Genomic DNA, 16821 nt, shown 5'->3' on the forward strand with positions numbered 1-16821 from the left:
CACCTGAGCTTAATATGGAGTCTCATAGCAAAGGGTCTGAATACTTATGTAAATAAGGTATTTCTGTTTTTTATATATTAATAAATGTGCAAACATTTCTAAAAGCATGTTTTCGCTTTGTCATTATGGGTTATTGTGTGTAGATTGCTGAGGATAATTTAAAAAACAAAAAAAACATTTTAGAATAAGGCTGTAACATAACAAAATGTCAAAAAGTCAATAGGTCTGAATGCTTTCCTGTATATTCCAGAATTATTATTCGAAATACTTTCCTGTATATTCCAGAAGTATTTTCAGATGAACTGTTTTATACAAATAATTATCAGACTCAAGTTGCAAATGCTGGTAAACACTTGAATACATTCAGTTATAAAAATTTCACAAATATAGTGCACTGGGCCTTTACTGGTCCTGTAAAAAAAAAAAAACACTTTACAAAGCAGTATGAATACGATGGCCTTTAAAGAATCCATTTTACTGCATTGGCCATAAAACCGAGTCCAAACCTTTGAGTAATTTGAACAGTACTTCATAATTCAGATGTTTGGAGTATAACTCCAGGAAAAATATATAGGAAGTTATTGGAAATGTGTGGCATCGAAATAAATTGGCAGCTTTAGACATCTCACTACTTCTCTCTCTTCTTTTTCCTTTCCTTTTCCTTCTTGGCCTTCTCTTTTTCTTTCTCTGCTTTCTTCTTCTCCTTCTTCTCTTGCTTCTCTGCTTTGTACTTTCATACGGGCAGCTCCAGGTGACCCTTGTGCCTCTTCTTCTTTTTTTCCTTCCTAGGCATGGGCTCTCCAGACTTCACTATCTGGATCTTGGGGATGCAGCCGGAAGGGAACACACTATTCCTGTGGGCCATGTTCCTGGGCATGAAGGTGCGCACCCCGGTGGAGGCTATAGAGATAATACTGCCCCTGCGCTCTGTGTCCACACAGCAAGACGTGGCGATGGTCTCGGCCAAGTGGATGTGTGGAATGATGGAGGAGACGGAGACGGAGCCGTTGCTGTGGCACACAGAGCTCTCCTCCAGCTTCTTCTCTGAGTGCTTCTTCCTCAGCTCAGGCACGGCCAAGCGCCTCTTTCCCACCTCGGGGGGGCTGGTGGGGCATAGCGGCCGGCAGGCGGTGGCCACCAAAGGGCTATGGATGCTGGTGGTGATACGCACCATATGGTCCAAGACCCCGTTGTCCTGGGGGTCTTGGAGAAAATTGAAGCTGAAGGTGGACTTGATGCGCTGGGTGATCATCTGGCCGGTGCTCTTGTTGGCTGTGGCTTTGGCCACCAGCACTTTCAGTTCTGGCCACTCGGGGACGTAGCTCTCAGTAAACTGCTCGGCTCTAGGCCGCAGGTTGAGGCGGCGGAGGCGGCTCAAGGTCTCGTAGCGGCCCGTCTTTAGTGCCCAGTCCCGCGCACACTTCTGCTTCCTGGTGTCTATTGCATTTAGGTCTGCACCTGGAAGAGAAATAGCAGTGAAGGGAAAAAATAAAATAGCTTTCAGGTCATAATATTTCTCCATTGAAACACTTTCATTCACATTCCATTGCATATAGATCTATATTATAGCACCATAATGATAATCATGTGCTACATGAATAAGAAAACATAGATGCTTCTTGGTTTATGATGGATAGAGGGGAGAATTAATTATCTTTAATGTGATGGGGGAAAGGCTTCAGTTAGCTGAGCATGTTTTCCTCAACTCTTTTAGCATATTGACAAATGAGTGACTGTGACTCCAGTGGATACTACTGATCTTGTGAAAAGAGGACAACATATCTGGAGTAAAAAACTTCGCTAATCTCCCGGCAGCCAAGACAAAGATTACACCAGAGTGTGCCCCCTAATTGATCCCTTAAACCTGGCATCCGTCACTAACACATGCTCCCAACCAGAGAAAGTTGACTGCAAACATTGGCAGACACACCACAGGTACATCCATCCCAAACACATTACTACACACGTCCTATAACCTTAGCCCTTCAATTTGTGGGTTCATGCTCAACCCCAAATAGAACAGAGATTTTATAATTGCCAATTGCCTGAGTCAGCAACATTGCTGCCTGGGAAAAAGCATAGGCTAATCCCAGAAATGTGTGTGTATAACTATCTCTTCCTCCTCTCTCACTCTCTGGGCCTTACTTCTGTTTAGAAGTATACCCTTTGGAGTCTCTGAAGTAATTTAATTAATTTAATGTCAGCGGACACACTGTTGTGTGTCTGATAATACATGTGAGCTATGTGAACTGTGAACTGTGAACTGCACAAACATACAATGAAGGCTTATACCCAGTATACGCAGGTAAATTAGGGTCAGAATTATGTTTTTATACTTGTAACATCAATTTCTCAGGTTATCTAAACATTCATAAGATGTTTTCTCATGACTACAGTATGGTGTGTATGGTAGCGTTGAAGTGGAGGAGGCCTCTCACTCACCGGCCATGACGAGGGAAGACACCACATCGTCTCGGCCCTGCATGGCAGCTTTAATGAGTGCGGTGAAGCCACGGCAGTCCCGGATCTCTGTGTCTGCCCCGGGGTAGTAGTTTAGGATGTAGGTCACTGTAATGGTGTGACCTGGAGAAGGATACAGGGTGAGAATGGGTTCAGGGTATCATGAGGCGCCATCGAAAATACTTAAGGCCTGTCACAAATGTCACCATTATTTCCTATGTAGTGCACTACTTTTGAAGTAGTAAGTACCACAGATAGAACAATGAGCCAGATATTTCACTGGATGTTTTAATGTGAAAAATCTGGAGGGCGTTTCCATCTCACTACCAAATAAGGTGAGGAGAGGAAGCCCAGTGGCCGGCAGTGGGAGAAGATGGAGTGGTTTTGGCCAACATTCTGCTAATTTTCTCATCGATTAAACATTTGATCTCTATTCAATTTTCTCTTTCCAAAACTATAATCTGTAATCTGTACCGCCCCCAGAAACCTTCTTCTTTTACTCGCTATTCCAGACATCCTAGACGACCAATTCTCATAGCTTTCAGCCGTACCCTTAGCCTACTCCTCCTCTGTTCCTCTGGTGATATAGAGGTGAATCCACCTATATTCCCCAGGCGCTCTCTTTTGATGACTTTTGTAACTGTAATAGCCTTGGTTTCATGCATGTTAACATTAGAAGCCTCCTCCCTAAGTTTGTTTTATTCACTGCTTTAGCACACTCTGCCAACCCGGATATCCTAGCCGTGTCTGAATCCTGGTTTAGGAGGACCACCAAAAACTCTAAAATCCCCATCCCTAACGACAACATTTTCAGACAAGATAGGATGACCAAAGGGGGCGGTGTTGCAATCTACTGCAGAGATAGCCTGCAGAGTTCTGTCCTACTATCCAGGTCTGTACCTAAACAATTTGAACTTCTACTTTCAAAAATCCACCTCTCTAAAAACAAGTCTCTCACTGTTGCCGCCTGCTATAGACCACCCTCTGCCCCCAGCTGTGCTCTGGACACCATATGTGAACTGATTGCCCCCCATCTATTTTCAGAGCTTGTGCTGCTAGGTGACCTAAACTGGGACATGCTTAACACCCCAGCCATCCTACAATCTAAGCTTGATGCCCTCAATCTCACACAAATTATCAATGAACCTACCAGGTACTACCCCAAAGCCGTAAACACGGGCACCCTCATAGATATCATCCTAACCAACTTGCCCTCTAAATACACCTCTGCTGTTTTCAACCAAGATCTCAGCGATCACTGCCTCATTGCCTGCATCCGTAATGGGTAAGCGGTCAAACAACCTCCACTCATCACTGTCAAACGCTCCCTGAAACACTTCAGCGAGCAGGCCTTCTAATCAACCTGGCCCGGGTATCCTGGAAAGATATTGACCTCATCCCATCAGTAGAGGATGCCTGGTTATTTTTTTAAATGTCTTCCTCACCATTTTAAATAAGCATGCCCCATTCAAGAAATTTAGAACCAGGAACAGATATAGCCCTTGGTTCTCTCCAGACCAGACTGCCCTTAACCAACACAAAAACATCCTGTGGCGTTCTACATTAGCATCGAACAGACCTCGTGATATGCAACTTTTAAAGGAAGTTAGAAACCAATATACACAGGCAGTTAGAAAAGTCAAGGCTAGCTTTTTCAAGCAGAAATTTGCTTCCTGCAACACAAACTCAAAAAAGTTATGGGGCACTGTAAAGTCCATGGAGAATAAGAACACCTCCTCCCAGCAGCCCACTGCACTGAGGATAGGAAACTCTGTCATCACCGATAAAACCACCATAATTGAGAATTTCAACAAGCATTTTGCGACGGCTGGCCATGCTTTCCACTTGGCTACCCATACCCCGGTCAACAGCACTGCACCCCCCACAGCAACTCGCCCAAGCCTTCCCCATTTCTCCTTTTCTCAAATCCAGTCTGCTGGTGTTCTGAAAGAGCTGCAAAATCTGGACCCCTACAAATCAGCAGAGCTAGACAATCGGGACCCTTTCTTTCTAAAACAATCGGCCGAAATTGTTGCGACCACTATTACCAGCCTGTTCAACCTCTCTTTTGTGTCGTCTGAGATTCCCAAAGATGTTTTTTTTTTAAATATATTTTTTTAATTTCACCTTTATTTAACCAGGTAGGCTAGTTGAGAACAAGTTCTCATTTACAACTGCGACCTGGCCAAGATAAAGCATAGCAGTGTGAACATACAACACAGAGTTACACATGGAGTAAATAATTAACAAGTCAATAACACAGTAGAAAAAAGAGAGTCTATATACATTGTGTGCAAAAGGCATGAGAAGGTAGGCGAATAATTACAATTTTGCAGTGATAAATGATCAGATGGTCATGTACAGGTAGAGATAATGGTGTGCAAAAGAGCAGAAAAGTAAATAAATATAAACAGTATGGGGATGAGGTAGATAAAATTGGGTGGGCTATTTACCGATAGACTATGTACAGCTGCAGCGATCGGTTAGCAGCTCAGATAGCAGATGTTTGAAGTTGGTGAGGGAGATAAAAGTCTCAAACTTCAGCGATTTTTGCAGTTCGTTCCAGTGACAGGCACTTTGATAAACTGCATCCAGTTTGCTGAGTAGAGTATTGGAAAATATTTTGTAGATGACGTCGCCGAAGTTGAGGATCGGTAGGATAGTCAGTTTTACAAGGGTAAGTTTGGCGGCGTGAGTGAAGGGGGCTTTGTTGCGGAATAGAAAGACGACGACTAGATTTGATTGGAGATGTTTGACATGAGTCTGGAAGGAGAGTTTACAGTCTAGCCAGACACCTAGGTACTTATCGATGTCCACATATTCTAGGTCGGAACCATCCAGGGTGGTGATGCTAGTCGGGTGTGCGGGTGCAGGCAGCGATCGGTTGAAAAGCATGCATTTGGTTTTACTAGCGTTTAAGAGCAGTTGGAGGCCACGGAAGGAGTGTTGTATGGCATTGAAGCTCGTTTGGAGCAGCTGCGGTCACCCCCCTCTTCAAAGGGGGGGACACTCTGGACCCAAACTGCTACAGACCTATATCTATCCTACCCTGCCTTCTAAGGTCTTCGAAAGCCAAGTCAACAAACAGATTACCGACTATTTCAAATCCCACCGCACATTCTCCGCTATGCAATCTGGTTTCAGAGCTGGTCAAGGTCCTAAACGATATCTTAACCGCCATTGATAAGAAACAATACTGTGCAGCCGTGTTCATTGACCTGGCCAAGGCTTTCGACTCTGTCAATCACCACATCGGCAGACTCAAAAGCCTTGGTTTCTCAAATTATTTTTATTTTATTTAACTAGGCAGGTCAGTTAAGAACAAATTCTTATTTTCAATGACGGCCTAGGAACAGTGGGTTAACTGCCTGTTCAGGGGCAGAATGACAGATTTGTACCTTGTCAGCTCGGGGGTTTGAACTTGCAACCTTCCGGTTACTAGTCCAACTCTCTAACCACTAGGCTACCCTCACCTGGTTCACCAACTACTTCTCTGATAGAGTTCAGTGTGTCAAATCAGAGGGCCTGTTGTCCGGGCCTCTGACAATCTCTATGGGGGTGCCACAGGGTTCAATTATTGGGCCGACTCTCTTCTCTTTATATATCAATGATGTCGCTCTTGCTGCTGGTGAGTCTCTGATCCACCTCTATGCAGACGACGCCATTCTGTATACTTCTGGCCCTTCTTTGGACACTGTTAACAACCCTCCAAACGAGCTTCAATGCCATTAAAACTCTCCTTCCGTGGCCTCCAACTGCTCTTAAATACAAGTAAATGTCATTTACAAAATAGCCTCCAATACCCTACTCAATAAATTGGATGCAGTCTATCACAGTGCCATCCATTTAGTCACCAAAGCCCCATATACTACCCACAACTGCGACCTGTACGCTCTCGTTGTCTGGCCCTCGCTTCACTCTCGTCGCCAAACCCACTGGCTCCAGGTCATCTACAAGACCCTGCTAGGTAAAGTCCCCCCTTATCTCAGCTCGCTGGTCACCATAGCAGCACCCACCTGTAGCACGCGCTCCAGCAGGTATATCTCTCTGGTCACGCCCAAAACCAATTCTTCCTTTGGCCGCCTCTCCTTCCAGTTCTCTGCTGCCAATGACTGGAACGAACTACAAAAATCTCTGAAACTGGAAACACTTATCTCCCTCACTAGCTTTAAGCACCAGCTGTTAGAGCAGCACACAGATTACTGCACCTGTACATAGCCCATCTATAATTTAGCCCAAACAACTACCTCTTCCCCTACTGCATTTATTTATTTATTTTGCTCCTTTGCACCCCATTATTTTTATTTCTACTTTGCACATTCCTCCACTGCAAATCTACCATTCCAGTGTTTTACTTGCTATATTGTATTTACTTTGCCACCATGGCCTTTTTTTGCCTTTACCTCCCTTATCTCACCTCATTTGCTCACATCGTATATAGACTTGTTTCTACTGTATTATTGACTGTATGTTTGTTTTACTCCATGTGTAACTCTGTGTTGTTGTATGTGTCGAACTGCTTTGCTTTATCTTGGCCAAGTCACATTTGTAAATGAGAACTTTGTTCTCAACTTGCATACCTGGTTAAATAAAGGTGGACTGTGTTTTGTAGACTTTACCCTTTGTCAAAGTTGTTTTTTAAATGTAGTTGTTTAAAAGGAGTGCAAGGGCAAAATGAGTTATTGCACACGCATACTTCACAGGGTATACGTTCCCCAAGGGAAATATTCAAATAAATACTAGAACGCGCCAATAGGATCTCACTATCTTGTGCTTGGCTCTGCCCACCACCTTGCTTGTTCTGCCCATTATGATTCATTTTCTCCCATTGGAAACGACAGGCTCTGGTATACCCTGGATTAGTTATAAAAATCTTTGGTTGTACTCTATAAAGGTAATAGGTTCCATTTGGGATGCAACCATGTGCTAATGACGTTTCACTGTGTAGTATTTAGTAATAGGTCTGGTGAGAGTGGCTCACCTGCTTGTGCAGCGATCATCAGTGCTGTGTTGCCATCGTTGTCCTGGTGATTTATGTCCAGGTAGGGACAGTGGTAAAGAGATTGCACAATGTCCAAAAAACCCTTATAGCACGCCACCATCAGTCCAGTCTGTTGGGTAAAAAAAATGTGGATTAAACTGATGAAGAAAAAAATCTGACTGCGTCAGAGTGAAGGCTGCAATTAAGTCCAACAACAATTATACATGACCTGATTCTGTGTCTTCATACAGGAGCATGATGCTCCTGGTATTAGAACTAGTAACACTCAGGACTCGCTGGATCATACACCACCAAAGCTAGCAAGAGAGACCCATACCCAGCCGTTGTGGTCTACCGCCATGACCTCCTCTTTTGTAACCCCTCTCTCCAGAACCTTTCGGAGCGTCAGGGGGTCATTCCGAGTGCACACATCATACAGCGTGTTGGCAGTACCCTGTGAATCACCTTCCTGCTCGTAGTCTGGAAGCACTGAGTCATCTGAGAGGACACTGCCAGAGTCTAACACACTCCCTGACAAAGACACCTCTGAGGCGTCCTTGTCAGGGCCTTTGCCCAGGAGGTGTTCCTCAGACACAGAGTTCTTCACGGCAGCCATCTTGGGAGAGATGGAACTGGACCCTCAGCCTACATCACAACTGGAGCTTTGAGAAACAGAACAAGAGGGGTCAAATGTCAGAGACTAAAACGCAGTCTGGCATGGGCACACACCTGGGAAATAAACCAGGGGTCAGACCCGTCTGTTGATTGTGTTAACATTGGAGTTGAGGCAAAACCACAGAGCCATTCAATGGGCCATTAGAATGATCTATAGATCAACAACACATTTCTCTGATATGATTGACAGATTGACTGGAGGAAATGCAACATAATTCTCCATCAGGGATAATGATGGTTTATCTCTTTGAGAGTGGTTACACTTCTCCAGCCCTATCCCTCAGCTGTTTACCAAATAAGTGACCGGTTTATTGTTGTCCTAGATTGCCCATTTAATCTCTGTGTATGGCAACAGAACTGTTGTGGCTGAGCGAACTCAACGTGCCTTCAGTGCTGCTAAATGACTTAAATGTAATGTAATGTAAATGAATAACTGGATTAGCATCTGAAAGCCCTTCTGAACACAATGCTAAATTCACACTAAGAAGAAAAAGAGTCACACGTGGGACTTCAGCGGCTCGTGTTTGGGCTTTAAATCCAGCCACACCTGTACCAGGCCATCCTCGCATCTTCGCCATTGAAACGTCTCTGGTTGTTTTTCGCTTACGAGGAAAAGCCTCAGAGATGTTGAGATGTTGGATATACGTATTACTGATGCATAACGCATCACAGATGCATCACAGATACATGTATCCTCACACTAATTGTACAGTTGTGCCAATTTCTCACAAGTGTTTCAACGACCCCAGCGACCCCACATCAGGGTGCCACACTGTTAAAGAACAAATGGAGGGTTGAGAAACCAATAGATAGACAGAGGACCACTGAGGATAGTGGTCACCCAGGGAGACAGGTGTTTCAGAGATGCTGATGTATAACACATCAACAGAGTCCCTGGGGTTACAAAGCCTCTTATGCAAGATTAAAGGCACTCTATTTGCAAAACACGGAACCATCTATAATATAACCTTGAGCATTTGTTCTACATCGTCTTTGATGTCCAGAGCACAGACTGAAATGCAGTTGAGCGTCCTGAACCATTGCCTCTTCACGGCAGAAAACAGTCAACAACTGTTGTGCTCGGTTCAATTATCGTTCACCTGAGCATGCACATTTCTAGAAGATCATTATAAAGAACACAATCTATAATTGAATCTTCAAAACTGTCTCTAGTAGAACGTCTCTGGCAGAACATCTTTTAAAACCCATCCCTGAAGAATGCACTTACCTCAAAATTCTAACTGGTTTCGACTCACTCTGCCTCTTGAGAAGATATTGTTCAAACTGCCCAAAAAAGTATTCTCTGTAGATATGGTACACCACCCAACAACCGTGTAAAGATACAGAAGTCACTTCCTAATCCACCTCTTTTCCTGTGTCCTTCCAGTGAGTGACCGGTGAATGCAGGTTTCCCACACAGGCCCATTTACGTCGGTGCATTTCCCTTCTCCATCCCATAGTCTGCCGGACGACATGAGGATCAGAGGAGGAGTCAGAGGAGGACTCTTAATGTAGACACCAGGTGTCTCAAGTCAGCCAGCATGCTCTCTCACCTCATCCCAATTACTGAGGATTTCAAGAGGGGATTATTGAATGGCCATTTCCATCTCTCTCTACAAACCACAAATACGTTGAGACCTATGCCACCTTAAGTCTGAAACAAACCGACTATCCCTTTCCCTCTTATATTGTCCTCTCTGAGCCACTGTAACACAGTGTTAGGAAATTATGTCGTGTAATCACGAGTGTCATGCAAGGTTTTCCCCCCATTTCATTCAGTTAATCCATTGCCTTATTGGACATCTTTTTGAAGCAGACAGGTATGACTGTTGTGCCAAAGTCCCCCTCAAGCCAACACACTTCCCCCTTGTGTTGTCCTCCTGACCAATGAGAGGTATTTCTCTTACAGTCATACTTACCTCACCATCTTGTGGCTCCCCAGTTTGAACACTGTTCTAATGTGTCATTCATGGTTTGTGAAGACCGGTCTCCTATTTTTACAAATGATGTGATTTGTGGCTTAAAAACAACACAGATTTGTTTATGACCCATTACACAGGTCTACGTGAGAGTTGCAGTCAGAACAGAGTAAACAGTCCAGTGGTGTTGAAGACAGAACTGTCGGGGAAACAAGGAAGAAGGAGGCAAAGAGATGACTCAGCAAAGCCTGCCCAACAGACCTTTCCCATGATGCCTCTGTCATAATCTTATTTTGTCTGTTCTTTATTTTCTCTGATATTCCACCTGTCTGGCAGGGTGACTCCCTCAAGCTTCTCATTCCATCCAAATACACATAGTCCTGCCTGATCAGAGTTTACTGTGGGACACAGCTTTGTTACCAAACACACTGCTGCTTGTCAAGCCCCACCAATGCGGTGGCCTAGACTGGAATAAGGCTGGAATTAAGTAGTATAAGTACTCGTATAACGACACATGACATGGATACAGAACGAGAGGTGACACTCCCACCACCTTTTTCTCTCAATCTTGCTCTTTCTATTTAGATTATGATTCGATAATACACTAAAAACAGCCAACTTCTTCTCATCTTTTAAATAGTGTTTGTTGTTCAACATACCAGAGCCAGACAGAGAGCAATGATCTGGTGCTTTAATGAAAGCAGCTTATGCCAGCGGAGTCTAAATGTTTTCTAGGACTTTAAATATATCAAATCTATCACTTTTCTCATGGTCATTTAATTCCCACTAAGATCTTCAGATCTGTTGGTTTGATTTCGCAGACTAGTGGAACAGCTTAGATTTACCACAGAGTGGCGCTACTGCTGAGCTAAAAACAAAACAGAACTCCTGTCCTTTTACAGTACAGAACTAGAAAGAGAGATTTAGCTGTTTTTTTCTGATTCAGTTCTTGGGGTTTACCTCATACGGTTTTTCATGGACACACTCATTTGTCCTATCTTCTGATATGGGACTGGAAAGAAGCTACAATATCTTTCAGGGAAAGGAACTGGGGCTATGTCTAAAACCAAATCTATGTTTTAACCAAAGTCATGGGTCTGGCTAATATTGGATTCTTGGCAGTTGATCAATAATGAATCTCCAATGGTTATGGCTTTGAAAAAGGGTTTAAATAGACATATTCCCTGCTGGTTATTCCTAATAATTTTCTATTTTTCATTCACTCAGGAACTCAGTCATAAACATATATAAAAACACACTGTTGGGGAGAGTAGGGAAGTTGAGCAAAAGGGGTAAGTTGAGCTACCTTGTTTCTCAGAAACCATATACAAAATTAATAATTTCACCAAATAATTAGGAAGTCTGTGAAGGAAGAAACCACTTGGAAAAAGTGGTAAGCAACTTACGTCCAAATAGATTTTCACCAAGTCAAATTAATTTATTGTGTTAGAGGTGACAAGATGGTTGTATCTAAACCAACCTAGATCATTTTAAGATTGTTCTATACATCAGTTAGAGTCTCCATAAGCTTCAATATGAGCTCCTACACCTAACATGATGAAGGTGCATCCTTGTAGCTGTGGGCTAATATAGTAAAAATATTTGCCTTGGGGTAAGTTGAGCCAATGACCATGGGGTAAATTGAGCAAATATTTGAGCCAATGGCAAGTTAAGCAAACTCAAGTGTTTTCTTCCCAGGCTAATGCAAGGCATTATCATTAGGATATGAGGTATCAACAGGGCCTGGCCTATGTTGTAAGTGTTTAAAAAAGTACAACGTCTTTGTTAGGTGTTAAGCCTGTGTTAAAAGATGCTTAAAATGATTCAAATACAAAAATAAATTGTGTGTGTGTTGAATCATCTTTGGGAAAAAAAGAGAGATGTGGATTTTAAAATGTTGTGGTAATTTCATTCAATACAGAAATTTGTAGACGGCTTAACTTACCCTGTCCCATGGCTCAATTTACCCCATACCTGGGATAAGTTGTGCCAAGAGACCACTTTTTTGGGGCAAGCTACAGTGTTTTTTCAAAACTGTAAAGTTTCATGAATTCTGATTATTTCCAGGGATGCACAACATCCTGAAATATATATAGGTATCTTTGCTAAAAAGAAAACTATATTTCCCTTGACGGAGTGATGCTGAATGTAAAAAATGGCTCAGCTTACCCCGCTCTCCCCTACATACGCTCACACACACTGAATCAAATATTCCCATTCTAACTTACTTTCAGTGTATCAAACACATACACATGAAGCCTACATCACATGTACAAATGGTATCTGGAGGAGGACAACAGTGCAATGCTGCAACTGTCTGAAAACTGTTTTTGTGTTGTCTCAGAGTTACAGGCCACTGGGGCAAATGGTGAGTGGGTGTTTTGAGAGTGTTATAACTTTGTGTTTTATACAGAGGACAAACAATGCCTCTGTTAGTGATGATACTAGGATTCTTGGAAACATAATGTGTGGCTCTCACAGAAACAAGCATTACAAAGCAAACTTACACACACACACACACACACACACACACACACACACACACACACACACACACACACACACACACACACACACACACACACACACACACACACACACACACACACACACACACACACACACACACACACACACACACACACACACACACACACACACACACACAGTATAAGCAAATATATATACACAGACAAGCGTATACCCATACAGTACAAGTCAAAAGTTTGGACACACCAACTCATTCAACGATTTTTGTTTATTTTTACTATTTTCTACATTATAGAATAATACTGAAAAAATCCATACTTTGAAATAACCCATATTGAATCATGTAGTAACCAAGTGTTAAACAAATCAAAATATACTTTATATTTTTCAAAGTAGCCAGCCTTTGCCTTGATGACAGCTTTGAACACTCTTGGCATTCTCTCAACCAGCTTAACCTGGAATGATTTTCCAACCGTCTATAAAAGGAGTTTCCACATATGCTGAGCACTTGTTGGCTGCTTTTACTTCCCTCTGCGGTCCAACTCATCCCAAACTATCTGAATTGGGTTGAGGTCGGGTGATTGTGGAGGCCAGGTCATCTCATGCAGCACTCCATCACTCTCATTCTTGGTCAAATAGCCTTTACAGAGCTTGGAGGTGTGTTGGGTCATTGTCCTGTTGAAAAACAAATTTTAAAAAACTAAGCTCAAACCAGATGGGATGGCGTATCGCTGCAGAATGCTGTGGTAGTCATGCTGGTTAAGTGTGCCTTGAATTCAAAATAAATCACAGACAGTGTCACTAGCAAAGCACCCCCACACCATCACACCTCCTCCTCCATGCTTCATGGAGGGAATCAGACATGCGTAGATCATCCATTAACCTACTCTGCGTCTCACAAAGACATGGCGATTGGAACCTAAAATCTCAAATTTGGACTCATCAGACCAAAGGACAAATTTCCACTGGTCTAATGTCCATTGCTCGTGTTTCTTGGCCTAAGCAAGTCTCTTCTTATTATTGATGTCCTTTAGTAGTGGTTTCAAATCAAAATCTAATTTAATTTAATTTGTCACATATACATGGTTAGCAGATGTTAATGCAAGTGTAGTGAAAAGCTTGTGCTTCTACATTTACATTTACATTTAAGTCATTTAGCAGACGCTCTTATCCAGAGCGACTTACAAATTGGTGCATTCACCTTATGACATCCAGTGGAACAGTCACTTTACAATAGTGCATCTAAATCTTAAAGGGGGGTGAGAGGGATTACTTATCCTATCCTAGGTATTCCTTAAAGAGGTGGGGTTTCAGGTGTCTCCGGAAGGTGGTGATTGACTCCGCTGTCCTGGCATCGTGAGGGAGTTTGTTCCACCATTGGGGGGCCAGAGCAGCGAACAGTTTTGACTGGGCTGAGCGGGAGCTGTACTTCCTCAGTGGTAAAGGAGGCGAGCAGGCCAGAGGTAGATGAACGCAGTGCCCTTGTTTGGGTGTAGGGCCTGATCAGAGTCTGGAGGTACTGAGGTGCCGTTCCCCTCACAGCTCCGTAGGCAAGCACCATGGTCTTGTAGCGGATGCGAGCTTCAACTGGAAGCCAGTGGAGAGAACGGAGGAGCGGGGTGACGTGAGAGAACTTGGGAAGGTTGAACACCAGACGGGCTGCGGCGTTCTGGATGAGTTGAAGGGGTTTAATGGCACAGGCAGGGAGCCCAGCCAACAGCGAGTTGCAGTAATCCAGACGGGAGATGACAAGTGCCTGGATTAGGACCTGCGCCGCTTCCTGTGTGAGGCAGGGTCGTACTCTGCGGATGTTGTAGAGCATGAACCTACAGGAACGGGCCACCGCCTTGATGTTGGTTGAGAATGACAGGGTGTTGTCCAGGATCACGCCAAGGTTCTTAGCGCTCTGGGACTAGTTCCGACAATGCAATAATAACCAACGAGTAATCTAACCTAACAATTTCACAACAACTACCTTATACACAGAAGTGTAAAGGGATGAAGAATATGTACATAAAGATATATGAATGAGTGATGGTAGAGAACGGCATAGGCAAGATGCAGTAGATGGTATCGAGTACAGTATATACATATGAGATGAGTAATGTAGGGTATGTAAACATTATATTAAGTGGCATTGTTAAAAGTGGCTAGTTATACTTTTTTTTACATCAATTTCCATTATTAAAGTGGCTGGAGTTGAGTCAGCAGCCACTCAATGTTAGTGATGGCTGTTTAACAGTCTGATGGCCTTGAGATAGAAGCTGTTTTTAGTCTCTCTAATAGCTTGTTTGATTGCCTTGCAGAGGGAATAGCTACACTGTTTGTATTCGGTCATGTTTCCGGTCACCTTGCCCTGGTTAAAAGCAATGGTTGGCGCTTCCAGTTTCCTGCGAATGCTGCCATCAATCCAAGGTTTCTGGTTTGGGAATGCTTTAATAGACATCACCGATACACCGATACACCGAAACAGCGTATTCGTCAATGTTGTTGTTTGACGCAATGCGGAACATATCCCAATCCACGTGATCGAAGCAATCTTGAAGCATGGAATCAGATTTGTCTGGCCAGCGTTGAACAGACCTGAGCACTGGAGCTTCCTGTTTTAGTCTATGGTTTCTTTACAGCAATTCGACCATGAAGAACTGATTCTCGCCTCAGTTGATTCTCGTTGATGTTGAGATGTGTCTGTTACTTGAACGCTGTGAAGCATTTACAGTGGGGCAAAAAAGTATTTAGTCAGCCACCAATTGTGCAAGTTCTCCTACTTAAAAATATGAGAGAGGCCTGTAATTTTCATCATAGGTACATTTCAATTATGACAGACAAAATGAGAAAAAAAATCCAGAAAATCATATTGTAGGATTTTTAATGAATTTATTTGCAAATTATGGTGGAAAATAAGTATTTGGTCACCTACAAACAAGCAAGATTTCTGGCTCTCACAGACCTGTAACTTCTTCTTTAAGAGGCTCATCTGTCCACCACTCGTTACCTGTATTAATGCCACCTGTTTGAACTTGTTGTCAGTATAAAAGACGCCTGTCCACAACCTCAAACAGTCACACTCCAAACTCCACTATGGCCAAGACCAAAGAGCTGTCAAAGGACACCAGAAACAAAGTTCTTGAAATGTTCTGCATTGACTGCTGTTCATGTCTTAAAGTAATGATGGACTGTCATTTTTATTTGCTTATTTCAGCTGTTCTTGCCATAATATGGACTTGGTCTTTTACCAAATAGGGCTATGTTCTGTATACCACCCCTACCTTGTCACAACCCAACTGATTGGCTCAAATGCATTAAGAAGTGAACTTTTAACAAGGCACACCTGTTCATTGAAATGCATTCCAGGTGACTACCTCATGAAGCTGGTTTAGAGAATGCCAAGAGTGTGCAAAGCTGTCATCAAGGCAAAGGGTGGCAACTTTGAAGAATCTAAAATCTAAAATCTATTTTGATTTGTTTAACACTTTTTTGGTTACTACACGATTCCATATGTGTTATTTCATAGTTTTGATGTCTGCACTATTACTATACAATGTAGAAAATAGTCAAAAACCCTTGAATGAGTAGGCGTGTCCAAATATTTGACTGGTACTGTGTGTCCATAGACATACAGCCAGAAAACAGAGAACATTTGGTGGAGACACAGAAGTGCATCTCTCTCTCTCTCTCTCTCTCTCTCTCTCTCTCTCTCACTCCCTCTCCCTCTATCTCTGTGTCTTTCATTACAATGCGGGGAAAAGAGAAGAAAGTGTAGGAAAAGAGATATATAATGTAATGTTATTGGTCACATGCACCGAATACAACAAGTGTAGACTTTACAGTGAAATGCTTACTTACAAGCACATTCCCAACAATGCAGAGGTAAAAAGCACATTGTAACACAAAAACAATAATGAGGCTATATACAAGGAGTACCAGTACCGAGTCAATGTGCAGGGTAACGAGGTTGTTGAGGTAATAAAGTATGTACATGTAGGTAGGGGTAACAGTGACTAGGCAATCATGGTATATAATAAACAGAGTAGCAGCGTATATTAAATGTGGAAGTGTGTCTATGTGTGGGTGTGTGTGTTTTGTGTTTGTGAGCATATGTGTGTTGGGAGTGTCAGTGTAATATGTGTGAGTGTGTGGGTAGAGGTGAGTGTACATAGAACCAGTGCAAGGAAGTTAGTGCAAAACAATAATTAAATAATAAAGGGGGTCAATGTAAACATTCCAGGAAGCCATTAGATTAACTGATCAGCAGTCTTATGGCTTTGGGTAGAAGCTGTTCAGGTGCCTTTTGGT

At 42.9% G+C, this 16821-nt stretch overlaps 1 protein-coding gene across 1 annotated transcript; it reads right to left on the reverse strand.

Moving 5' to 3' along the window:
• Nucleotides 1-733: 733 nt before the first annotated feature.
• LOC124016927 (photoreceptor ankyrin repeat protein-like) lies at nucleotides 734-7565 on the reverse strand. Its single transcript, XM_046332268.1, has 3 exons — nucleotides 7442-7565; nucleotides 2443-2583; nucleotides 734-1458 (listed from the first exon to the last, which is right to left on the reverse strand). The coding sequence occupies exons 1-3, from the start codon at nucleotides 7560-7562 to the stop codon at nucleotides 734-736; spliced, it is 987 nt and encodes a 328-aa protein (XP_046188224.1). The 5' UTR covers nucleotides 7563-7565.
• Between the last annotated feature and the right edge of the window lie 9256 nt (nucleotides 7566-16821).

This window comes from Oncorhynchus gorbuscha, linkage group LG03 (assembly GCF_021184085.1).
Source record: "Oncorhynchus gorbuscha isolate QuinsamMale2020 ecotype Even-year linkage group LG03, OgorEven_v1.0, whole genome shotgun sequence".
NCBI lineage: Eukaryota > Metazoa > Chordata > Actinopteri > Salmoniformes > Salmonidae > Oncorhynchus > Oncorhynchus gorbuscha.